A 26,099-nucleotide genomic window follows, 5' to 3' on the forward strand; every position below is an offset into this window, starting at 1 on the left:
AAGCATATCAGCCATTATTTCGAGCTGAACATCAAGTCAAACCAAATAAGTTGTTTTTTAACTGTAGTGCTTCAGAGCAAGCGGAATTTTGAGGTCTTGAGTGCGGCACGCGAGAATCCCACACGAAATCGTGACTTGCAAAGTGGCTTTAAAACGTGCACGAATCAAACTGAGGGACTTTGAACACCCAAAGTGCTTTTCCATATCAAATTTCCCAGCAACGTGAAAAAGCCTGTAATCTTTTGTAGACAATCGTAAAATCTGTTTTTCCTTTACAATTATTTTTTATGGAGATATCTTTACTGATTGAAGTTTCTTACAATTCAACATTGCTATGTTAATTGTCTACCAGTCAAAAGTAGATGGTGGTGTGCTTTGCAGTTGACAAAGAAACCTGCCATTTTAGGTAAATTTATTCAGTCATTTTGTAATTCATCTTCGGTGACATACTTCTCGCAACAGGAGATAACTGCATATGATGGGGATCTTTCTTATCGACAGATTTTATCCAAGAATCAGGATGAAGATTAGCCAACAGTCGGTCTTATCATGCCCAACATATTGCATCTTCCTGATCGGCTTGTCGATAAATTCAAGGAAAGGTTCAGTATTTAATAAAACGAATACAAATAAGTTACATTCTTTACTACGTAACCATGACAACGTGGACACCAATCGTCTGAAGCAAAACCAGCAAAGAGAATGTAATTAATACCTATACTGTGGTGAATATTGAAAGTGTGAGCTCTACACGATTACAAAATAAACTGCAGATGTTTGTTGGGTTGAGGTACGTTTTGACCCTTGCGCACGAAATAACAGCAGCATTACGTGATCAAGGGAAATGATCAGACACTTATTTATTACCAAACATGCCATTTGATTGGTGACACGCGATTCTCACACCACATCTAACGTGCTTTGAAAACTGACGCTCTGTCGCATCAACCTGGTTGACAAACAACAGACTCTTTTACGAAATTCTACAAGACTCTCTGTCTGAATCGAGGAGGAACACCTAACATTCTTGGCTGAAAGGAAGGTTAAGAAAGGGGTGGGCCCTGGAACCTCAACCGGGCAGGGGGGGGGGGGGGGGCGGCGGTACACTCTTTTATATACTATGTATAGGTGCTCCTGACCAGAGAAATTGTGATAGCATTTTTTGGCTTTCGAGCCATTTAAGTCTAAAATAATCACAGATTTCGACTTCAATTTTTATCTGGATCTTTTTAAACAGAGGCCAGCAAGAGTGACTGAAAAAATTAAATTGGGTTTGATAAAATGCTATCAAAATATCTCTTGAAGCACAAAATAAAGCGCGAAGCTTGGAAGATTTGACATGCAGTCATGTTCGAGTTTAAACCCTTCGAAAACACACCAATTTCTGACTGAATAACTGAAATAAGAAGAACAAAGTACGAAAAATTGTATTTCGTGGTCTCGCTTGTAAAAGTGGGACGTTAAAGTCTCAACAAATTTTCGAAGGAGCAACTTCTACCCTCCTCCCGGGAAAACAAACACGGCTTTCCTCTACAGTAACAAATAAAGGAGTCATTGTTAGTTGTAGAGATGCCGTGCTTTCTTAATGTCCCTCTCCACATGTATTATAAACATGTCTGGCTTGGTGGGATCGGATGTAAACACCACTGAGAATTATCGTGTATCCTCTTTATCATTTTCTAAACTGCCGCAGTTTAACGGCATCAGCTGACACGACATTTAGCCTGTGAACAAACACTCTTATAGTAGCGCATGCAAACACTAACCACAGGGCCAAACATATGTTTAATCTGCTGTAGTCACACCTCCTGACACACCTCATGTACTGAGAAAGTTCGTAAATAGTTATATTTTGGCACGCGCTTGTCGAGAGAGCATGTTGAACGCAACAATGCTCTCTTCATGCCAAAGGGCTTCCTTTGTTGCTGAGAGTCGTTCAAAGTACAGAAGCCAAGGAGACTTGTGTAACCGAGATATTTGCCTGATGGAAACAAAAACATCGAATTCGAGATAGATTTTATGAGTTTGGTTGAGTAGAATATCGCATAAGCTGCTGGAAAGTCAGTATAATTTAATTTGGCTGATGCAATACGACTGATATGATAGAATGTTACATACTATTACAGCCATGTGAGATAGTTATGACTAAACTTTGCAAATTTACAGTTTCAAAGAAACAATTTAGAAACGATCTCCGAGTGCGTGATAAAAATATTACTTCTCATCAGTATAGTGAATGTTAGGCGTAACACAGCGGGAATATTCTTAGTTTCCTACAAGAGGTCGCGATATTTCGTTCAGTTCCAAAGTAGTTCATGATGAATATCGCCAGCCAAACTTCCTGAATCAAGGTAATCACGAGAAGTGTTAAGAACTGCAAAGAAGTGAAAATGAGCCGGCAAATTAGGTGAACCGGCTTTGTAAAAGGAAATGTTTATTCGGTGAACAATAATAACATACAAACGAGGGAAACATATGCTCGTAACAATCAGAGGAAACATATGCTCGTTTCTCGAACAAAGGGCACGAAAGTAAAACAAAACACAGCAAATGCCAACAAGTCCCCCGCAAACCGACCCAAACCTGCTGAAACTGAAGACAGATATAACATGATTTCACGTAAAAGGAAACACCCCTAAACTCATCGTGAGAGCAAGAGCACCTCTGTTGTACTTTGGATTTCTTTACACTGTCTTTACAACTAATTTTTTAAAGCTAAAAGGATATGTTCAAAGAATAGAACAGTAAAAAACCAACCGTTTTTGACTTAATGATATCTTCAGGGTAAGAAAAATGAAACGATATTTTTTACAACGGTATTTTGTTGGCTCATTGTAACACAATGGAAGTACAGTGAAACAAAATAGCATTTTGGTCACAAGCCGCGCTCGTGCGTGTGGGGTTCTTTTCCCACAGGGCGAGCATAAAAACCCAGCCTGCAGTACAGTGAAGCAGACGGCAATACTGGAAGTTATACCGCGTGCGTGTCAAAGGTTAAGGTTTTGAAGGTTTTAAGCAATTGAAGCTGAGATAACTTAAAGGATTTCCTGATGGGGATTGCATGGAATTTTCACTCTCAAGGATGTCAGCTTAGTTTGTTAATCGTGCAGTAACGCTGAGGGAACTGCACGAGCTGTAATAAATATTCACCAAACACCATAAAAGGCGTGGTATAAGGAATGGTTGTTTCTAATTTTAACCAGCGCCGTTTCGTTTGACCCGCGGGCCGATCGGCAGGTTTGTCACTGCCTGTAAATATAGTATAATGGTCTTTTGACGAGTTTGGAGATAAAAAGCGCATTTTTATTGGTTACTTATCCAGATAATCACATAGAACACATTTTATGATTGGCTCCTTAGTTGAGAGTAATTTGTAGTTCCCAGGATCCATTAGTACGTTGCGGCACTTGTGGTTGCATTTACCGGTAAGTTGATAATTAGAAGGGTAGTGTTGAAATACCTTTCAATAATGCTCACTTACTCACGGCATAAACAAATCAGCTCCTGAGTTGGGAGAACTTCAACACACTGAGAGTAGCCTTGTGCAATGATTCAGAAAGAAAGTGTTATATCATGGTTCAAAGGACTTTGTGCGGATGATCGTATCGACCTGATGTGTAATTTATTAGACTGCTGTATACCTTGGGAAATCCGATTTTTGAGCACGTTTATTGAAGCCCAAGTCCAGAGAGATTACCCGGCATTTCGGCAACCTGAAAGTACGGCGAATAATCCAACAGATTTGAGCTGTTTGTCGTGTTTGCACGATGTTCACGTCCGACGGAAGCTGTGTGTTTCACTGGCTTTGCTTCACTCTAGCAATCGACAAGCCGCTGCCGTGATGTTCGGAATTCTGAATGACTTTCAACCTTCAAGTCTGGCTGAGGAGGAATTCTTCACAGATCTGTCATTGCTGATGACCATGTCCGCTCACCATCCAGCCTTCTCTTTTCATCAGAAACATACTTTACGCGCAAAATTAAAACAGCTGAAGCAGTCAGCAAATCACACATCAGATCTAAGCGAGGTAAGGAAAGCAAAAACATTCACAAATATGAACAGCATTTTTAATTAATGTAAGAAATGTTATTTTTGGCATCAACAGCTGCTTACATAAACATTTTTTTCCGTTTTATAAAATTTTATGAAATTATTATTGCCGATACTCGCGCGCCCAGGAAATTTTTATTTGCGAGTTTTTTTATATCCAAGGATCCTTTTACATTCGAAATTCTGAGCTTGAGTAAGATGTTTTCCTATTTACTTTCCACAGACTGTTTCCGAATCAAGCAGTGGTTCTTCGACTTTTTCTGTGGATCACGATGTCCCAGCGAGGTGCGAGACACAAGATGACCTTTTACATCAACAACAACAAATCAAGGAATCTCTTGAAGAAAAAGCAGCTATGAAAGAGGTTAAAAAGGTGGAGCTCGTACAGGATATTCCTCCTGTCAAGGATGCAATTCCTGATCCTCAAGGTAATTATTTACTTAGTGAATCTTCAGAAGGTCCCAACATTTCGAGCAATACTTTTTAACTACGTTTTCTTCCTTTTTTCGATTTAAAATATTGACACGGTGGTCATATGGCAATTTCCCGCCTAGTTTTTGCTCCGTTGTTATCGATACCTTACCGAAATGAAAAACAACATGCAAATTAACACACCATAGCAGTTTTGTTTGCGATAGAGATGTGATCTGAGTAAGCTAATTTTCGTTGTTTGTCTAGTGGATCGAGGTTTCCTGACAAGGAAAAGCTTTCCTTTACTGGCCTTTTATGAAGGCCGCGTTAGAAAATCCCATTGTTTCATTTCCCGGGGAATAATATCACAACGGCACTTTGATAAGGTACAATTTGATATTTAGGGGTTATCCTCATCGAAGGTATGACAAATATGACTCTACCAGTGCCTGAAAGTTAATTATTCCTGATCCACTGAGATATCAATGGTTGAATTCGTTCTATGTTCATTTCAATATCATGGAGTTAATTGTTTTCTTTTCATCAAAATACGACTGACCTGTACAAAAAAAATGTTATTTTGATTATATTTTATTAGTTTTGCTTAGCTATGTGAGAAAATTTAATGGCCATTTAAAAAGATCATGGTTATCTCCTTTCTTTTCTCAAATTGTAAGCAGATTAAACTCGATATGAAGCTTACATTCTGATTTTGTTTTGTTTTTAAACATGATTAAGAGAGGCTTTTTCTTACAAATGGAAAGGCACTGAAAATTCTCCTCAGGGGTGTTTTTTAATCACTTTTTTGGTGCAAATTAAAAAAAATAGAAAATTCTGGAATAACTAGCGATAAAAATAGGTTGCCAAGAAGGTGAGGTCTTAATTGCATGGTTGCTTCCAATGTTTATCACTACTTTCCAATCTTAATGGAATGTTGCAATATTTGTCAAACTGTTCATAAGGATTAAACTGACTGTAAGAATACCTTTATACCTTTTGGAATACAGTTGTTTTATTAAATCCAAGTCAGAACAGGCTTTCTAGATAGACTTTGTTCAGACAAATGTTGTTTGTACATGTCTGGATGGCATGCAAATGACGTCATCTTTTGGGGCTGTCGCATATGATACAGTGTTGATAAAGACTGTTTGAATCTATGAATACAGCTTTCCCAGCTGTCTTTGTGATTGTCTTTTCCTCGTATGACCAAGGTATAGACTTACTTGACTCAAATTGCATAAGAAAAATTTTAAGAAACAAAAATGTACTTAACTGCGGGTTTCCTTAGGGCCATAAAATATACTGGTAAGTTCTGTTATGTCTGAGATGTCCTCACAATTAGGTGAATATTGTGACCTTTGACACCTATTACAAGGGCTGTTGTTTAAAATCTCTTGCCCCTTCCTATGAAAACATCAATTTCTGATGGTGTGATGGCATATTTCAGGCATTTATTTTGCTGGTGACATTGTTAAAATGCATTTGATGAAATACAGATTAGAGCTCAATGCTCTGTACCTGTTTGATTATGAACTTTTCAATATAAACATGTGAACTACCTTTTGTAGAAAGAAGTTATTGTTCTCCCAGGCTATCCCTTAAGTGTTTTATCATGTAACTAAAGATGATGTGAAGCTACATGTATTTGTCAAATATGCAACAGGAAATGAAAACAGTAATCACTGATGGTTTCTGTTAAAGATGGCTTGTTATGTTGCATGTCAGTCAACAGCATTCACAGAGAGTCTAATAATTGTGCTGTTAATTAAGTGGATATTTAAGGAGTAATGGTGACAAGTTAATCTTTGTGTTCAAGGTTTGTAGAGGGCAAAAATCAATGCCTAGTAGTCCTGGCTGTGGGGGTTATTCTTGAGATTTTTCAAGATACAACTGAACTGTACATAACACAATCGTATAGTTTTATTGCTTTCAAGACCTTCTCATTACCTTTCTAAGCTGAAACAACGAAAATTTGGATAAAAGTGAAAAATGAAGCAAGAATCATGAGGATAATCAGATCCTTGCACAAATAGTCCATGAAGACTATTCTTGGCTTATTTTGTTTTTTTTGTAACATTACACAATAGGTTTCACTTAAAAATGCCTTCCTTACTGTGGCAAGCAAACTTACAGTCGTTGTGATATTTCTAGGGAGATGATGCTTTTGGCATAAAATGAAGTGATTCATAGGCTTCTGATAAAATGTGAAAATTATCATAAGACAAATCAATCTAGGTCTATGTCAACGCTTTGGAAGAACCTAACATGTTGTCCCAGATTAATAATAATAATAATCCAGTTCAAATTATTTTTGATATTGAATGTTCCTTTGATAAACTTATGACAAAGTTTCTCTTTTCATCCCTTTGAGAGGTGATGGCAAAGTAAGAAAACAAAGTATCAATGTATTTAGAAGTGATTTGATGAAAATACAGCATTTTGTCTTTACCTGTACTTTGCTTTTTTATTTCAAACCTGAAAAATTTTAGAGTTGACTGGAATTTGCATGTTAGACATTATATCAGTATCAGGCAGCAAGTTTTGTTTTTGTCTCACTGGACCAGAGTACGTGAAAGAATGCTGTCACGCAACTGTCAGATGCACAAAATAATTCCAGTCATGGAAACAGACACCTATTATATCTTTCTTGTTCAATCAATTAAATTTTTACTTTTTTACCAGATTTACTATCACATTTATCATGGAGATGGAAAGAGAAACTTTGTCATTAATGAATTCAAATGGTAGTTATGGTTGAATGATGAATTATTTGGTTGAAGGATTTAATCTTTGACTCTATTTTGCTGAGAGTTTGTCAAGATCACAATAAATTAAAGTAATAACCACAGAGGGTTTGGAAAAAGCCTGAACACAATGGGGTAGCCTGCTCTCGCACTCACACTCTGTGCTCATATCACTTGCATGCTCAAGAAAAAATAACTCATCACAAAAAAATAAACATCTGTGGACCGATATAAATGTATTTGTCATTGTTTGGAGGAAAGGCCTCTGCCGTTTTGACTGTAAGTGCAGACGAGGACTGCAACAGAGACAGTATTTTGAATGTTAACACCATAAATCAACTGAGTAGGATTACAAAATATCTTAAGCAAATAAGATGGTCTGAGTCTAAGGTTGCATTACCTGTACTTTGTGAACAATCTAAATCAACCAAGCATTTGTAAAAAATAGTAATAATAATAATTAGTATTAATTTTTAATTATTATAGTTGGTTGGATGGGGTGGGGAGTGGTACCATTTCTTTCTGTCCTCTCTTTGGCTTAATGTCCTAACAGATACTGAGATAACTAAGTCAGTGCTCATTTTAGATTCAAACAATTAGCGTAACATCAGTTTTTGAGTTATTTTTTTTTGAAAAAAAAAAACCTCTTAGTCTGCGTGTCGGGTATGTTATGGACGGGTCAATGGGTGAGTGAGTGAGTGAGTGAGAGATGTATGTATGTCACACCAATCAGATTGGATCTACTATGAACAGCCAATCAAATTTCTTGTTGCAAAGGTAAATGGTATGTCAGAAACACAAGGTATGTATAAACACAAGGACTTTGGTAATTGAAAAATAAAGAGTGACGTCTATGTTGCCGGTTTGTGATTTTTAGTCCGGTTTGGAGGGGAGTGTGACAGTTACATACATACATTGGGTTGTTTTAGAGTGCATAATTTTCAGTGTAATGGTGGCTAGTTATGAACGAGATGAGTCTTGAGTTTTGAAGCAGTTCGTGAGTTAGTAGTTGGCAAATGGCACGAGATATTTTTTATTTTTAATCACAAAGGGTAACTTGATACTTTTGTTTTTCACAAGGAGTTAATTCAGTTAGAGGTCACGAATTGTCGGTTCTAGTTCTTAGGACATGTTTTAGAGGAGTCAAGACTATTTAGATTTGAAGCAGTTCTAACGTTTACAATAGTAAGTGCAGGTAACGATTGTTTTGTTCTTATTGCATGCAAATATAGCGAGATATTTTTATTTTTTAGTTACAATGGGTAATTTGACACTCTTGTTTTTCACAAGGTAGTAAATTCAATTAGAGCTGACGAATCGTGACCACTTGTTCCCACGAGATGTTTGCTATTTTTAGTTACAAATGGTAACTCGACACTTTTGTTTTTCATATGGGAGTAAATTCAATTAGAGCTTACAAGTTATCGGCTATTGTTCCCAGGGTATTAAACAAAAAAGAAACTTTCATTTCTAGAGTGTTTTTACGTCTCTGCAGTAGCAGTTTAATAGTTTTATTTGATGACATTCATTTTAGTCCGATATTTTTAAAGGTAAAAAGTATGAAAACTGTTCAAATGTTCTTTGAAGACTGCGTGGCATCAAGTTAAGGTACATTTAATTAAATCAGACTTTCAATGTGTCAGAGAGGTTTTTTTCTTTCTTTCTATTTTTGGTGAAGTAGTGTTGTTGCGTTGTGTTGTGTAAAAAGGGTAAACTTACGACTCGTCTAAAATGCGAAAAGTTCTCTTCAGAATTTTTAGCAAAAATTCCCCTTAGCGGTTGGAAGGGCTGTGTGATCGGTGAGAGAGAGAGTTATGCATATGCTCGTGTCACACCAATCACAGTGTGGGTTGTATCAAAGAACGAATCAAATTGCCTGTTAGAAAATAAGATGATATCTACATTAATCTGGAGACATGTCAGATTACTTTAGTATGTTCAGTCGAACATTTTACATGTCAGTCGATTTAGCTTTATGGAGGGAGAATTACATAAGGAAAGTATTTTCTGTGACGCTCAGCTGCTTACAACGTACATGCTGTCAGCAAAAGGTCCAACACTAAATTGTGATTTGAGCATTTTTGGATGGGCTAGTTTTGTTGACTGAAGTAAAAATTGTAGGAAGGGTATTGTTATTATGAAGTTTTTTGTGTGGTTATTACAAAGAGTTGCAGAAATATTAAGAAATCTCGTTGTGATTGCGTCATGGCCTACTTTGCGTCGAAGGTGGCTGGGAATATTTTGTATGGTGAGAGTGGTGTCATTCAAGATTTTTGAGTTATCTTTTTGTAAAAAAAAAAATACCTCTTAGTCGGCGCATCAGGGTATGTTATGGACGGGTTAATCAATGAGTGAGTGAGTGAGAGATGTATGTATGTCACACCAATGAGATTGGATCTACTGTAAACAGCCAGTCAAATTTCTTGTTGTAAAGGTAAATGGTTTGTGAGAACATTTGATCCCGATACAGTTCAGAACAGCCGTATTTATTCTCCGGCTTCTATAAAAGAGGAGGAAGTATTCATATCTTGGGCTTACTTCGACATTTTCTGTGGGTTAGGCTGAGGATTATGTCGGCGAGTTTGATAATCATTTGCAACTGGATAATCAGTCAACAAAACATAGTGTTTAGCATATAACTACGAGCATGTGATGAAGGGTGAGCTTTTCCCACTAGATAAGTTTTTGAATTGAGTCTTGAGCCGCTTTATTATTAGTTCCCTTAACTTGAGTATTTTTGAGCAAAAATTCCTCTTGGGGCTTGGAAGGGCTCCCGAGGGGTACTCCCAAAAAAATTGGGTGGGGGTGTGCGGCCCGCTTCCCAAAACCCTTACCCTATTTATGACCAAAATCTGCGATATTCCTTACCCTAGTTATGACCTGACCAAAAATTTGACACCCTATTTACGACCTGACCCTTAAATCAAAACCCTGTTTCAGACCTGCGTTATAATTAGCTCCCTAGTTCAAATCAATGTTAAATTACCTTAAACATACAAATTTGTGAAGGGCTTTTGTTGATTTTCTTTTCGATAATGATGAAAAAATGGCTTCTTCTTAAAGCATACCCATATCAAGGCTAGAGTACAAAAACCATACCCTATTTATGACCAAAATTGCCAAAATCAGCTAAAATTGATACCCTATTTATGACCAAAACGGCCGAAAAACTATACCCTTCCGGGCCGCACAGACCTATAGAGCCCATATAAGGGAGTCCCGCCCCCCCCCCCCCCGGAAAGGGCTATGTGATTGGTGAGTGAGGGAATTATGCATGTGCACGTGTCAGACCAATCAGTGTGGGTTGTATCAAAGAACGAATAAAATTGCCTGTTAGAAAATAAGATGGTATCTACATTAATCTGGAGACGTGTCAGATTACTGTAGTTTGTTCAGTCAAACATTTTATGGCTCACTATTTAGTTATCTTACCATTACCGATGTAACATTGTATGTACATCATAAACTCCCAGTTTCTTTCTTGCTGTACATCGCAACCAAAAAAACTTGTCAAATCAACCAAATCATTGCTGTAAACAGCTCCATGCATGCTCCTATCTCCAAGACTTATAGTTCACAAAAAAATAACTCTTGCACGCCTTGCATGCCTATGTTTTGTGGAAGCTAGTGCCATTTCCTCCTATAGAAGTCATAGGTTCTCTGGAAAAAATGTGTTGGGGAAACTTCAAGGTTGCTAGTATATATATATATATATATATATATATATATATATATATATATATATATATTTCTGTACACCAGTAACGTATGAACAAGGAAGTTCTATGATCTCTTCAAAAGTAATAGACCCTTTCGATAAATGGCTGCCAATTATAAATTCTTTTGTAGGTATTAAAATTAGCTTGACTGACCTCATTTTTGAGTTGATAATTCAAGAGAATTGTGACTCCCAAACGAGTTTAGTGAGGCTAATTTAAATGCCTACAAAATAATTTTAAATTGGCAGCCATTTATGAAAAGGGTCTATTATCTTGACAATGCTAAAAGAGGTGATGTTATTGTTTATTAACGTGATTGAGGGGTTATCTTCCTACTTTGTTTACAGTTTATGTCAAAGAGATTAAAGTGCAGGCAATAGAGAAGATAAAGGAGAAGAAATCTAGACATGAGCTAAGAAAACGTGATGATCATCGGTATGTTCTACAGGTAATAATCATGGCTTGCCCAAATTAAATAAATGAGTTGTGTAAATAGAGTAGGTAGACAAAGGTAAATTGAGAAACCAGAAGGGCCAAATCATTTGGAAACAACTCTTGAAATCTCATTTGTACAGTATACCTGTAGAGCGCCAGCTTAACAAACACTTAAAATTGCCCTTTTAACTACAATCATTGTTAATCATATTTATTTGAATTAACATATTTCTGTGAGAATCAAACCTTAGTGATGTTTGAGGTTTAGGCAATTCCTGGTACAACACTATTTGGTCTGTATGGCCAAGAAGAAGTGGATTGATATGGAAAGTTACTGCAGTGTGGCCTGGGACCATGAGTTGTTTCTAAACTCTTTGCTGCAAGGGTTTTCTCTGGGTTTTATAGTTTTCTTCCTTTTGTAAAAGCCAACACTTTTAGATCATTCAATTCTTTCTGGGATCTGATCAATTAAGGACCAGAGATTGGTTTGTGGCAAGACCAATGGTGTCACTCTTATTGAATAAAGTTGATTGATTTGCTAATTCCAACAGTTTGAGCAATAACTCTACAATCAACCATTGGTCTGATTGATTGAGTTTCTGTTGTATATTCTGGTGAACTAGGTTCCGGGTGAGCTGCTAGATTAAATTCTGTGATCTCAAAATATTTGATTTCATGTTACAGATTTTGTGGTGCGATAATACCACAGAAATAATACACAGGACATATGAAGAGATGTTTGACTTTCAGTGCAAGGTACATGTAACTATTCCGTCCACCATATTAAATTAGTGCTTGCTATTGAATTGACTGTAAAGTTCAGCTCTCCTTGGTATTAAACTTTAAAGTTAGTTAACTATAGCTGCTCGACAGGACTGTGACAACATAGTATCATGTGGCAGAACTTTCTGTGAAATTTACATCTGCATAAAGTAAGACAAACTAGGTTTTGGAATACATAGCTTATTTACCCATGGCCATTGGATAGGACCATTGAATAACAAGTGGTAGCCTTTTATTAATACATAGAATTGTGTGCCCTCTTATTTTCAAAGTTGCGGAAAATGTACCCAAATAAAGTTGATGCAAGTGGTAATCCTTGGAAGCTTCCTTTCTTACCTGGTAAGAATTTTGTGTTAACAGTAGAGTTTTAGCGAGAATTTGTTCCTGCCAGTTACGGTATAGTAATTCATTATATATCAAGTCTCAAAAAGGGCAAGTAACTCTTAAAGTTTGCTTGCCTGGGACACTTCCCACTTGCCCAGGTTTTCAAACTCATTAAGTCATTCAGTGGCATGTTGGAATGCAAAAAAACCTGTCTGACTTGTTTGTAGTCTTCTTAGTGTTGCTCACTTTCATGTTCATGTACTTGCTTGCTACTGTAGAATTTTGATATAGTGAAAGGCCAAGGGACCAGCTAAAGATATTGTGTAGTTCCAGAAAATATCCATACCCCCACCATGGAGGGAATTTCACTAGCCTGCAGAGCAGGCAAGATTTTTTCAAGCGAGCGCTCACATCGTAAAAAGTTTAGCCACCATCTTGAATTTTTCATGCAGTGGAAGACTGGGGAGAGAAAGAAAGTTTTACCAAGGGGGTGAATGATAGGCAAGAGGAAGGATAGGGGAGGGGTGGAGCAAAGAAAATCTCGCCTGCCCGAGGTCATTGTTCTTTTAGGAAACTCCGTTCGCCCACGAACGGAGTTTCTGATTGGTGCGGCTTGACCCTGCCTGTCAATTGTCTGTCAGTCAGTTTCGTTTCGTTCGTGCAGGTAAGAAACATGGCAAACTCTGTCGAAAGTGATGTTGTTAGTTTCGATTCTGCTCTCGAGGAATCTCTCAAGCGTTTATGTGAACTTGGAATGTCTCGTGAATTATGGACAGAGCAAAAGGACGCAATTTCCCCACTGGTATCCGGAAAAGATCTGTTGGCAGTGCTACCCACTGGCTTTGGGAAAAGCTTAATATTTACGTAAAATGGGGTTGACTAGCCTACACGACTTCTATGGTTTGTGACATTTGCACATTTGCCGTTCTCTGTTCGGTCACTTGACCTTTCTTGTCGCTTCACTTGTGTTCATGAAGTGCACTTCATGTTGTGTAATAAGGAAGAATTTTAAGCGGAGTTGAGCCGTTAGATCGTGCTATGGTAAATTTTTATAAGTCATAGGTCTGCATGGTTTGCGCTGTTATCTGCATGTTGACTCGTTGAGTTTGACACCTCTGTAATTGCATATGTTTATGCATTGTTTAGGCTCATTTCTATTGCAAGATATGCTTTTAAGTCTCCATGAATTTGCTTTTGAGGGACGAAATATGAAATTTACCGTGAACATGTTGCTTACTTGCATTCTATATTGTGACACCAGGCCCGGCTGTGACTAGAACTGTTTACAAGCACAGTCGGTAGATCCTTATCACGGATATCATATTTGTTCTCGTACGATTTCCTTCGGAGACGCTGTAGCTTTACTTTGAGAAAGCTATACGTTTGTCTAGAGACATTCTTATGTTTCTTGCAGCTATCTGATCGAGCTTATGTTTCTCTTGCTCGATGTATAGGTTTATTCCTCCTTTGGTTGTTCTGGCACCACGATTCAAATGTAGCTGTTTATGCGCAACTCCTGTTAACTGTTTTGCGTGTTTTATATGCCATTGTTCGGCTTAGTTCAGGCAAGACCATGGTTTCGATCCTCCATGTGGATCTCATCAGTTGCCAGTATTTCTAAAATACTCTGTACGTCTGAAGTCGCTAGCGCAACACGTACCTCTGTGAGAATGCAAGACATCCTGCGGCTTGGCACAAACTTCTTGTGGTGTGTACCCTTGTGAGACTTCCGGTGTCGAGAAAACCTCATTTTGATTGGTTACCCACTCATTTCCGGAAATGCAGTGAAGCGCAACTAATCAGGAGGTGTTTCGCATTTTAACAGGCTTTTTGGGCAGGCGTCTTCTCATATTTCCCCTCCCCCATCCCCCACCGTCTAACATGGCGGTCTAAAAAGGCGGTCGCAAGGTTATAACGCTAACTTGCCCCAATAAGACGCCTGCACTGCAGGCTAGAATTTCACGCAAGGCCCCCCTCCTCCTTGGAATTTCCAATTTGTGAACACAAAAACAACCCCCCCCCCCCACCCCTCGGGAATTTTGAATCAAGGTTTCCACTGTATTTCATGAATTTTGTGCAGATTATCTTGGTTTTTATACTAAAACCCTGGAATCAATGTTTTCAATTGTCGAAACCTCAAAGCTTGTGTTCAACACCTTGAATGTTAAACTGTATCTTGCCTAAGTTAACACAAAAAATCATTTTGAAGAGAAGTAAGTAAAATTAAAAACAAGTAGAATTAAAAACAATTTGGCTTCTCCACGTCAATTTTGACACAGGCACATTGTCAAATTTGTAAAGCCAGTGAGTATATTTTTTTCATTTGGGTGAATGAAAAATAGTTTCAGTCGAGTGAAAATGTCTTTGTTTGAATGAAAACTGTTCTCTGTCAACATCCAGGAACACTGAAAATTTTTCAATAACTTTATAGAGATACACTTAGGCGCTGCCAAAATGAAATGAATCATTGATGTTATTAAAAAAGAAATTGATTACTATAGCAATTAATTTCTTTTTCTTTAATAATATCAATGATTCATTTCATTTTGGCAGTGGCTAAGTGTATCTCTACCAGAAAACAAGTAATAGTATATTTCGCTGAAGAGGCTTGCCTCAGGGATTTAGCTGGATTTGTTCATTAATTTAAAAATGCTGGCAAGGGCTTTGTTTTTGCCGTAGGAATACAGGGCTTCTTTTTGCTTACAGTTTCCACAGCATTGATTTGAGTTTGGTTTTATACAGTGTAAGAAATGTGTAAGAAATAAACAGGGCATTTTCCTGTTGAACAGGGTTATTTTAGCCATGGAAAGAAATTTGACTGGGGTAGATTTTGATCATGTACTAGGTAACCACTTTTGAACTGTGAATGCACATCACACAATCAACAAAACAAAGCTATAATTTGTAACTTTCATCAAGCTTTATCTAAACACTTGATTATACCCATGTGTCCAAGTTATTACTCTTTGTTTCAAAATTGTTATCAAAAATTTAGTTGGTGGATGGCTTGCCTGGGCTCTTGTCTGTGGGGCAAGTGAACAGTGAAAGCTACTTGCTCAAGAGGAAAATGTACTTGTCCCAGACGAGTGGATGGGTTTTTTTTTTTTGAGCCCTGTCATATGATGTAAATTATCAGGAGGATATGGCCCTTGGTCTTTTTTATACAGAACCTCAATCTGCCCTTATATTCTTGTGGTACAGCCTTGAAATATATAGGATGGACTCTGAGCCCTTACCTCTTGACAACAAGTCACCTTTGAGCATGTTCTTTGCTTACGTTGTGCAAACTGTGTGGTATCTAGCTGTGAACAGTCTTGGAATTCAAAAAATTAACAAAAAATTGTATATTAAATCATCAAATATTAATAAATATTCCTCTGACTGCAGGTAGAATCAGACTTTTTAACAAACCCGAACAGAAAGGAGAAAAGACACCTATCCCTGATATTTCTGATTACACCAGGTATTGAATTTAGTAAGTACGTACAACGTACGACATATTTTGTATGTATCTGAAAAGGGGAAGGTTTCCAGGGCTACAGTTCCCCATTGTTATGAAATGTACAGTGCAAAACATTCTTGGCCCTTAAAGCAAGAAACATGACACCTTCATGTAGTGCACCCACTTCTTCCTACCCTCCGTACTACCACATCCAAATTCAAATTTAAGCACAGTGCCTACACCATTTTGCTAGGAATGAATTAGATGTAGTAAACTCAGAGAAATAATTTTTTTTTTTTTGCCATAAACTTGTGTGAAACTTGACAGCCCTTAATCTAACAAAGTGATAAACCTTGTGTGTTCTGCCTCTAGGATCACTTTACAAGGAACAAAATTGCTGATAACTTCCTGATGCATAATCAGTTACAAGAAAAACACTTACAGAGATAACAACAATAATTTATCATTCTTCAGGTTGTTCAGCAATCTTCCTAAGTTTGTTCGTGGCTGTGATCATGTCGTGAAGTTCTTTCAAAGTGAGAAAAGAACCAGAAAGAAGTCAGACAGTAAGAAGGCTAAAGGCTCAACAAAAAAGGAAGAACAATCTGACAAAGTCAAGCAAAAGGAATTTGAAACACCTCATAAGATAGCTGAAGCTGTGCGCGAACAATCGCTTGGAGGAAAAGATAACATGAAAAGTGTGGATGTCACAAATGCTAAAAAGCAATCTCAAAATAATGTGTCTGATGAGGAGGAAACAGTGACTGCTCTTGATGAAAATGGCAACGAGGTCAAGGTGTTGTTGCCTGGTAAGTTATCAGGACTATTTGGGTAATATCATGGACCCAAGGTTTTCTTTTGTTTTCCAGATTCTAATATTTCACTCCCTTACACATCTATCAATCCCCCTGGGAGATGGGCAGGTTCCCTGGGGCAGTTCTTCACATAACTTGTATCCTGCCTTGGGATTTGATGGCTTATGACAACCCAAAGGTAGCATTGTTTAGTTCTACACTGTTTCAAAGTGTATCTGTGGGTAACTGAGAAATGGGGCAAATAAAATCTATCCATCTATCAAATGTCAAATGAAGTGAACAAACAGATAGGCTAAGAGTAACCTGTGATGGACTAGCATTCCATTCAGCAGGAAAAGCAATGTCTCTAGCTACTTCATGTCATGAAAACTGGTCAGTCACTTAGACTCTCAGAGCACTGATTTAATTTTCTTCTTAGTTTGATGATTTAGAGCTTTTGATTTTCTCTTACTGTTTTTAATGAGGCTGATTTTAAAAAATAAGTCAATTGTATGCTTTTTGTGTATTGCAGAAAATTCAAAGGTAAAGGAGGAAAGCAAAGAATCCCTCTTAAATGAAAAACAAGGCAGAAATGGATTTATTAAGATTTTACCATCAAAAACTTTATTACCATCATCGTCATCGGCATCATCATCGTCATCATCAACTTCATCATCATCATCAGGTATAACATTTGTACCCTTATCGGACTGATGTTGCTATCAAACAATTGGGTATCAGCCAGAAATTTAGACACAATTTTTAAAAAAGCCCTGAAGAACCTTTTCGCTGACTCCCATGAGGAACACCACTTACTTGTAAAACAGTAACCATCAACCCAGAGGCATCATATATAATACACCATTATACCCCCTGTACCATTTTAACATGCTATTTTGTTGAATACTTTAAATCATACTAGCAAACTCATAGGAAGCCACAGCTTGAATTGAAAAGCATTCAAAATGAAAAGAGAAAAATCTTGAAAAAATATCTTACTCCCTGTATAGTTTGGGTATAGCCCTGAACTATAGCTTAATTTGAAGCCCCCGATGAAAGGGTTATTGTGAGATATTAACTTGACCTGAAAAGCATAAGAGGATTAATTTTCTATTTTTTTTTCTTTTTCTTTTTCCTGTTTGCAAACAGGTGCTCTGCTGACTACATCCCAAAGCTCTCTTACATATAAACCTTTATTCCCCACAGCAATGCCAAGTAACATGTTACACATGCTTACTTCCAATGGCTTGCATTCTTCTCTTCCATCATCTCTGACATCACTGCAGCTAACCATGCCTTCATCACCTGTCACATCATACCCATCACCTTCTCCATCTTCAAATGGATCACCTGTTACGTCTCCTGTAAGTTCTCCATCGTTTTCACGGCAGCGATCTTGTTCTGGAAATATTAACTGGACATTTAGACCCCATAGTCATGCCATGACTGTTTCTGAATGGCTTAGAAATCTAAGACTGCATAAATATTCTGAAGTGTTCAAAGGAAAGACTTTTGATGAGGTGAGACTCAATTAAGGCTACCATAGACCTTTGTACAGTAGGTGTTCTTTTACAGTACAATAATTGTCCTCTTCTCTATATGGCGATGTAATGGACATATTGTACTTAGGGAGTCTGCATTTGAGCCTTTGAGCTTGATGGAGTTACTGGGCAAAATATGTAACATTAACTTATGGTGCCTCTAATGCAACTATCCACTGCACCCAGTTTTGTACCAGTGGGTTACTGGGTTAAGCTTGCAGAATGCTGGGCTCCAGGGCCTATGAGTAATTAAGTGTTTTTTCTGATCAGATGTTTCTTTCTATTATGGCTGCCTAACGAATGGGAATGTAGTGAAGAATGTGTTCCATTTGAACTTTCCTTCAAGAAAGTGTCATTCTGGTAAAGATGTGGTGACTGTGAAAGGCTTGGAACTGGTGCAAATGATGCCAAACAGTAAATGGAACACAAATTTCCATCTAGAATGGCTTAATGGGAAAACAAGACTCAACCTTTTTAGCAGTTCTTTTTCTCTTTGAAAATTTTTTTAAAAAAAAATAATGGACAGTAATGTTTGTGTCCACCCCTAAACCAACTGGATTGTCTGAACTTAACCCTTAACACAACATTAACATTTTTTAACACAAAATGCTAACACTTAATATTACCATGGTCAGTGCCATAACTAGAATTGGTTGACAAAGTGAAATATGATTTTTGACAACACTGATTTTCCTCCTCAGATGCTGAAGCTTTCAGATAAAGACTTTGAAAAACTTGGTTTGACAGCAGGAGCTAGAAAGAAAATTCAAGTTAACCTGGAAGTTCTACGGTATACTTATAAACTTATTGCAGCTGTGAAACAGTTTGTTGTAGTGGGGGTCTAACTTTGTGTAATTCAGGGAAGTGAAGCTTAAAAACAAAGCTTTGCATACCTTACAATGGAGTATGGCGGCCTATTGGTTGGCACACTGTGTCCTCAAACAAAACACTCAAACAGTGCCAGTCTCTAGCAGGGCCAGGGGAGGTACTCCCTATAGTGGTTTAAATGGCAAGACTCTCCCTAAAAGGGGTACCTTTTTCAGGCTTCAGGTATATGAAAGGGTAGGGTACAAGTCCAGGGTACAAGTTGAGGCATATGAAAGGGTAGGAGCATCCATCATTTAGAATGTCTTAAATTTTACATTGAAGGGCTGGACATAGAATAACTTCATGTGAAAGTCTCAGCTCTCTATTTATCTTCATGAGTGAACTAAAAGAACAACTTACTGAGTTGTTCTCTGCAGGTATTTGAGTGATACCAGTTTCCTTATAGTAATTGTTTTGTTATTGTTGTATAGGACAAGTGGCTGTTTCACCTCCAATGGTTTAACAATAGTGGACATTCTTCCGTCTCCACCATCAGACCTAACTCCTTTGCAGACCTCGACTCACTCCAAAGGCATTTTAATACCGTCTAGTTTTCCTGTTCATCCACCAGCACTAAGTTACAACTCCGACAGTGAGTTTCTGCGTAGCGTCAGTGAAAGTGACAGTGCTAGTGACTGTGGCAGTGACGTGGTGTCTGAGCCAGGCACTCAGGTTTGTGCTCCTTGTAAGTGAAATTTGTTCAGCAAGCTGCTACTGCAAATTGGAAGAAGTTTATTTTGATGTCACAAATTGCCTTGCTGGGCAGAAAGATCTTGACTGCTTGAAAAGTGTAATAATTATAAAAAGGTATAGGGAGCAAGTAACCTCTATGGTATGCTGGCGTTGTTTTGGTGTACATTGTACATGTATGGATGTAGCTTTGTTGTTAACTTTCATAAGAGAAATCAGCTGCTCACAAGTAAGGTAGGGAGGGTAGGGAGGGTAGGACAGGGGGTTGGAGGAGGTGTGACAGCCCAGTGTGTTGGACTCCATATTGGAGAGTCTAGTTTCAAGACCTGGCTTTAGTTGTGTTCTTTGGCAAGACACTTATCTTTCACAGTGCTTCTCCCCATTCAGCTGTATAAATGACCTACTGGGAAATTTAATGTTGGGGGCAACCAGGTGATAGACTAACATCCCATCCAGGGAGATTTGAAATACTCCTAGTCGCTTTATTGAAACCAGAGATTTCGCGCTGGCCAGATGAGCTATCAGGCTTGAACAGGGCTCTATGAATCAAGAGTGCTATATCCCATTAGTGAGGGTTTATTTTGTCAAATTGTTGTGAAGATGGCGTGATTTTTAAGCAAGACTTGCAGCCACATAATGGATACATTGGTGTCTCTTTTTTAGACAGGTTGTTCCAATATTTATCCAAGAAAATTTGCAGTTTTGAATGGTTGCCGTCTGTCTTGTTACAACTGTGGCAGTCTTGGACATGTTGGTCAGCAATGTATGGCTCCAAATCTGGACAAAAAGCTGCCAAGTTATGGTATGTCTTCTACTTAATTTATCATCTGGTCTTATAATAAGCAGTGTCATATATTTTTTATTATATAGACACAATTGTTTTACTGGAAAATACACCACTTGAAAAATTCATTTAAGAATTTACATCTGACACCCTAGTGGCATATTTTCCTTATCCTCACTATCAAGAACATTGATGATGTCATTTCACGCCATTGCATTGCGCCACTGTAAATCTCTGCCAACTGGCGACTGAAAGATGGCGAGTGATTGGGAAGTTAAGGCGGGTCAAAACAGTTTCCAGCACTTAGATTTTGATGGGTCGTTATAACCACTCTTTATCACTTGATGCTACAATCATGGTATTAAAAAACTGCCCAATGATTGGTGAACACATTGTTATCATTTTTGTGATGATGTAGCACAAGCTCCCAAAGGTGGGGAAGTTTGACAAGATCATGCAAGAACGTGGAACCTAGTCCTGCCATCTTGAAAACATTACCCAGAGTTCCTTGGGATTGCTGTGCCATTTTGGAAGTTGTAGGCTGCAGAACAGGCATAATGTTTTTGCATATTTTAGGTGAACAGAGGCGAGCGCAAAGTGCAAGTCGCGTGAAAAAAATAACGCCTGTATGCATACCATTGTTCAAACTGTTCCGGTGTTCAAATATGAACGCGGCTACCCACTTGGTTCCTTTACATTATGTGATCCTCAAATGTTTTTCAAATACGTGGCGTGACAAAAGCTAAAAAAATTGAATGTGCAAAAATAAGATTCGGATGACAAATTGAAACCGAATAAAACTGAATTTCCATTCTTTTACTGGAACAAATGTCACTTGAGAAAACATTGGAAAAATGAAAGCAGAAGGGACAAGTGAAACCTAATTGAACAACAAGAAATCAGATAATTTCTTGGCTGTGTGATGAAAATAATACAGTGCAGCAAATGACAATCAGAAAGACGAGAAAACAAGCCAATTTTATTGAGGTAAATCAGATTCAACTGTGGTTAATTAGTGCCCACTTAGTTTTTTTTCTCAGGATTTCTGTAATAGCTGAATAAGACTCAAACAAATATATTTGAATGAAGCGAATAAACTAAACAAACAAACCGCAGAGGTCATTGTAAATTAATTACGCAGAAATCCAGCATGCAAAAATACTGTTGACTTGTAAAATCTAAAATTCCCAAATAAAGGCAACCAAAGGAAAGAAACGTGGCAGGAAGTTCACTAACAATAAATTTTCATTGAAGACATAGATGAGGCAAAGAACCCTGTCTAAAAGCAAAAAAATGTTCAAAATTTTGCAGACATACATCGCTGCATGAACCGCATGTTCAAATAAATTTTCACGCTAAAGCGAAAGCTTGAGTTTTTACCGACGACTTTTGCAGTCATTTTATTGGCTGTGGCCTTACCAATCGTTCCAGAACTTGAATTCAACTTCAAAGTAGTACTGCCATTTTTGCTTCCTAAAGTCTAGGAAGCTGCTTTAAATCCGCAATCTGTCATCAAAACTCACTTGAAAGCACACCAATCGTCATGCTTTTGCGGCGGTTGAAGGAAAAATTATTCACCAGAAAGGTTTGAGGACTCTGTACACCTTGATATTCCACTCTGAGGCCACCTAAACATTGATTTGTGTTTTTTCTTTCCATTTTAAGTCCCAAAGAAGTAATTTCTCCATTTTAGGGATGAAAACAAGATTTGGATTTTTAGATTTGGCCCACAACGCGGCTTGATTACCACTGTTTTTGTAATGCTGTGATTGGCTGGTCATCTAGGGTGTGTCTGGGGGCAGAACAGCTTGAACAATAGTATGCGTACTGGTGTTATTTTTTTCGTGCTCTTCCCCTTGCGCATGACTCACGCTCGCCTCACTTTTGCCTCTGTTGGCATAAAATACACAAAAAAATTACGCCTGTTTTGCAGGCTAGGAAGTTGGTTCATGCGCACATATGTTCATTGCCTGTTCATTGTTGAATATTAATCTGTGTTGGACTAAACAGCTTTAGAAGGTGCTTGCTCTTGGAAGAAATTCTTTACAAAGCATGGGATAAAACTAGACGGAAAAGCAGCGAGGCAGCGAGTGTAATTTATATCATCTTATCATCTTAGCCCCAGGGAAGGGGTATTTGACATCAGAGTTTCCCCCCTGGGTAAAGAATTTGATGTGAAAATAGACTGAAATGTCACATCCCCTTGGGTATGCCCGGCCCCCCTATCCTGGGGCTTAACATTGGCTGGTGCATAAGAGACAAAAAAATGCCAGAAACGGCAAAGTGAAGAAAGAAACTTTGTATGGCTTAAAACTATTCCAGGAAAGGGAGAGATATTCAAGATATTCCAGCCAGTGAGCTGCAGTTCACATAGGGTTTGTGCTTTCGGTTCACTGGAACACATTGGCTCAAAGATATGAATTTTATGCTCTCATGACAAAAATATCTCACTTGTTTACTACGCTCACTTGTGAGATATTGTTTTTGCCACTCAAACATAAAATTCTTATCTTTTCACCACCGTGTAATATCCTCTATTAAGTGTACACTAAATCTGTGTAAAACCAATTATGACTTAAGTTTATTGCATCAATGAACTGTTTAATTCAAGACATTAGAGGAATAGCAGAGGAGATTGTGGAGTCCATGTGCTATAAGTGCAGTCAAACCTGTCTTAAATGTACAGTGCTGAAAGCTATTATGGGTATTGCTAGTTTAGGGCTTTAAACCCACTAGTACATGTATTAGTACATGTGGTTTCCCCTTCCTTCATGTTGAAATACCATGAATTTCAATCAACCAGAGGTAAACTGCAACCACCCATGATACTTTTTAGCATTGTTGCCCTTGTTTTTACTCTTCTTTAGGACAACTTTTCTCAAATCAGCTGTATGTAATGATGGCCACAGGTTTAGGTTTTGATGCTTTTAGGGTTTGAAGGCACCTTGAAAGTCCTAGAACTTGAAACTCAAAATTCAAGGCCTTTAAAGGACATGAAAAGTATATTGGAATTGTCTCCTGGAATATCCCTGAAAAGTCCTTGAATTTTTAGTCCAAGAAGTAGTAAGCACCAGATTTATTAACAGCGTTTTCTTCTTAATCATTTTTTGCAGGTTCCCATTTTCGATATGATGGACAGCTAGAATGTTGATTAGCGCTTCAACAGCATAAAAGCTGAGAGCAAACTTTTGGAAGATAGTAATTAGCAAAGCCTGAGTATCATCAAAAAACAAGGATATTAGAGTGCACAGGATGGATGTGCTGGTACTCTCACTGCCCTCCTCAGCACCCTGGGGGCAACTCTACAAGGTTCAGGGAGGTTCAGCCCCAAGGTCCAAGCCCTTACTCTTTTGTATACCATTTTGACAGAAACGATACCCCTCCTTCCCAACCTCTGGTCATAGTAAGATCAATAAAGCCCAGTCTGAATAGGGTTAACGTGCCATTAAACAACAAAGGCAACACTAACGATGCTTGAACTAGCTCAACAATGTCAATAATAATTTGCTTTTTTAAAACTCTCCTTGAAGTTTGAACTTTAACACTTAAATATCTCACACACACAGTCTAGAACATAGTCATATTCTGGTTGTGAATAGAACTACTGTCATGATCTTGTGTTGAGCCTGAGGGTGAGGGTACTCCCTATAATGGCCTAAACAGGGAGGCTCTGCCTGAAAGGAGTACCTTTTCCAGGCTTTAAGTATATAAAAGGGTAGGGAAAAGGAAGGGAACTCTGTCATTTAGTTCCTTTTAAAGGGCTATTAGTTGAAATATTTCGAACAGAAACACCTTATGACTGTATTATATCATTTCATTTGTAATGCACGACATGAAATGAAATGATATGCCTGGAAAAGGTACTCCTTTCAGGCAGAGCCTCCCTGTTTAGGCCATTATAGGGAGTACTCTCACCCTCAGGCTCAACACAAGATCATGACAGTAGTTCTATTCACAACCAGAATATGACTATGTTCTAGACTGTGTGTGTGTGTGAGATATTTAAGTGTTAAAGTTCAAACTTCAAGGAGAGTTTTAAAAAAGCAAACTATTATTGACATTGTCGAGCTAGTTCAAGCATCGTTAGTGTTGCCTTTGTTGTTTAATGGCAGGTTAACCCTATTCAGACTGGGCTTTATTGATCTTACTATGACCAGAGGTTGGGAAGGAGGGGATTCTGCCCATCTACCCTTCATGACGTCAAGTACATTGAAGCTCCATTGAAGCAATGATGATGAATTTTTAAAGAGTTTATATCGGTAACACAACCAAAAATATGTTTCTTTGATTTAAGCTACATGGGATTATGATGTCATATCAAATGGTAACTACTGCTTTCTAATTGTTGTTAATTTGTGTTTCCTGAAACTGCTTTAAAAGAATGTTACTTTCAACATACTTGGTATTTTAAAATACAGAACTTAGATTTTCAAATACTTTCATTATCTGATCTTTAATCTTTAATCACATCTTTAATATCATATTCATTTGTTGTCATGCCCTGCCTAAATTGTTGCTAAATTTCTTGAATTATTTTTCTTTGCTAAAGAAAATTGAAAAATATTAAACTTGCTCTGCAAGTGTGACGTAATTCCTATATATCTTGTGCACAAGTGCATCTTTAATAGTATTAAAAATTATTGTCATAAAACCATCCAAAGAACATTGATAATATTTTTGTACATTAATATAATGTTTACAATTGGCTTTCAACAATGCAAGGTGATGATAATGTTTTTTTGGTCTAGAGTGATTTTACATAACTTGTGAAACTAACCATGTAGTTGTGTAATAGGGGAATCTTTTCTTACATTTACAATATTTGCCTCATATTAACACTAAATGATAAATTGTCCCAACAAATTTGACCTCAATGTATTAAATGCTTTTTGTCTGGGTCAGTAACTAAATATTTTGCAAAGAGGGCCTGGGCTAGTTAGCACTTCTACCACCCGGAAATTCTAACACAAAGGAGGCAAAATGTCAACAGTCCTTCAGCAAAGATTTGTTGATACAACCTACTATTCTGGAAATCATCTTTTTTGTTGTGTTTCCTGTCCAATACATGTTGAATATTAGAATCATAATGTTTCAGGTTAAGTAAAATCATTCGTATGTCTCAGTGTAGTGTAGATATTATGGGTATTGGGTTGTTACATATTATTAGCGCAGTTATTACATGCAGTTAAAACAAATCGTATAAAATAAGTTATTATTAATAGTTGTACAGTTTTATCAAAAGATATATAAAAATTAACATTGCCTAGAATACATGTAGAGCTGACAGATACAAATTGCCAGAAAATTATTTACAAATAATTCCTGAATGATTGGAGTATAATTCAATACTAGATAGTTCTTTAATGTATTTTCTGCCCAATAGACAAATATTTTTTTCAATAAAAGTACTTTTCTTGGAGGTGCTGTATTTTTGATGTCTGGTTAACATTCAAGGTTAAAATGCATTTTTCTTAACTGTTGTCATCATACACACTCTGTTTTAACTGCGCGATAA

The 26,099-nt window shown here is 37.5% G+C and overlaps 1 protein-coding gene across 2 annotated transcripts; it reads left to right on the forward strand.

Annotated features, from left to right (window-relative positions):
* The first annotated feature begins 3,224 nt into the window (after positions 1-3,224).
* LOC110045426 (uncharacterized) lies at positions 3,225-26,003 on the forward strand. Of its 2 annotated transcripts, none has more exons than XR_016203688.1 (13): positions 3,225-4,027; positions 4,274-4,478; positions 11,272-11,372; positions 12,044-12,115; positions 12,415-12,481; positions 15,854-15,929; positions 16,383-16,717; positions 17,235-17,387; positions 17,852-18,222; positions 18,945-19,033; positions 19,542-19,782; positions 20,468-20,602; positions 23,698-26,003. XR_016203688.1 is itself a non-coding variant. In XM_089277709.1 (13 exons), the coding sequence occupies exons 1-13, from the start codon at positions 3,548-3,550 to the stop codon at positions 23,733-23,735; spliced, it is 2,367 nt and encodes a 788-aa protein (XP_089133835.1). In that variant the 5' UTR covers positions 3,227-3,547; the 3' UTR covers positions 23,736-26,003. The 2 variants fall into 2 exon arrangements, 1 of the variants encoding a protein (XP_089133835.1); XM_089277709.1 differs by having other exon boundaries at positions 3,227-4,027; positions 20,464-20,602.
* Positions 26,004-26,099: the final 96 nt, after the last annotated feature.

The sequence above is a fragment of the Orbicella faveolata genome, unplaced genomic scaffold (assembly GCF_042242905.1).
Source record: "Orbicella faveolata isolate gen_17 unplaced genomic scaffold, um_ofav_v1 contig_46, whole genome shotgun sequence".
In the NCBI taxonomy this organism is placed as follows: Eukaryota; Metazoa; Cnidaria; class Anthozoa; order Scleractinia; family Merulinidae; genus Orbicella; species Orbicella faveolata.

Coding starts and splice junctions, on each gene's coding strand:
- LOC110045426 (XM_089277709.1), top strand. CDS start 3,548: ATGATTCAGAAAGAAAGTGTTATATCATGGTTCAAAGGACTTTGTGCG. Junction 17,388..17,851: donor AACTTCATCATCATCATCAG/GTATAACATTTG, acceptor GTTTGCAAACAG/GTGCTCTGCTGACTACATCC. Junction 19,783..20,463: donor TGTCTGAGCCAGGCACTCAG/GTTTGTGCTCCT, acceptor TCTCTTTTTTAG/ACAGGTTGTTCCAATATTTA.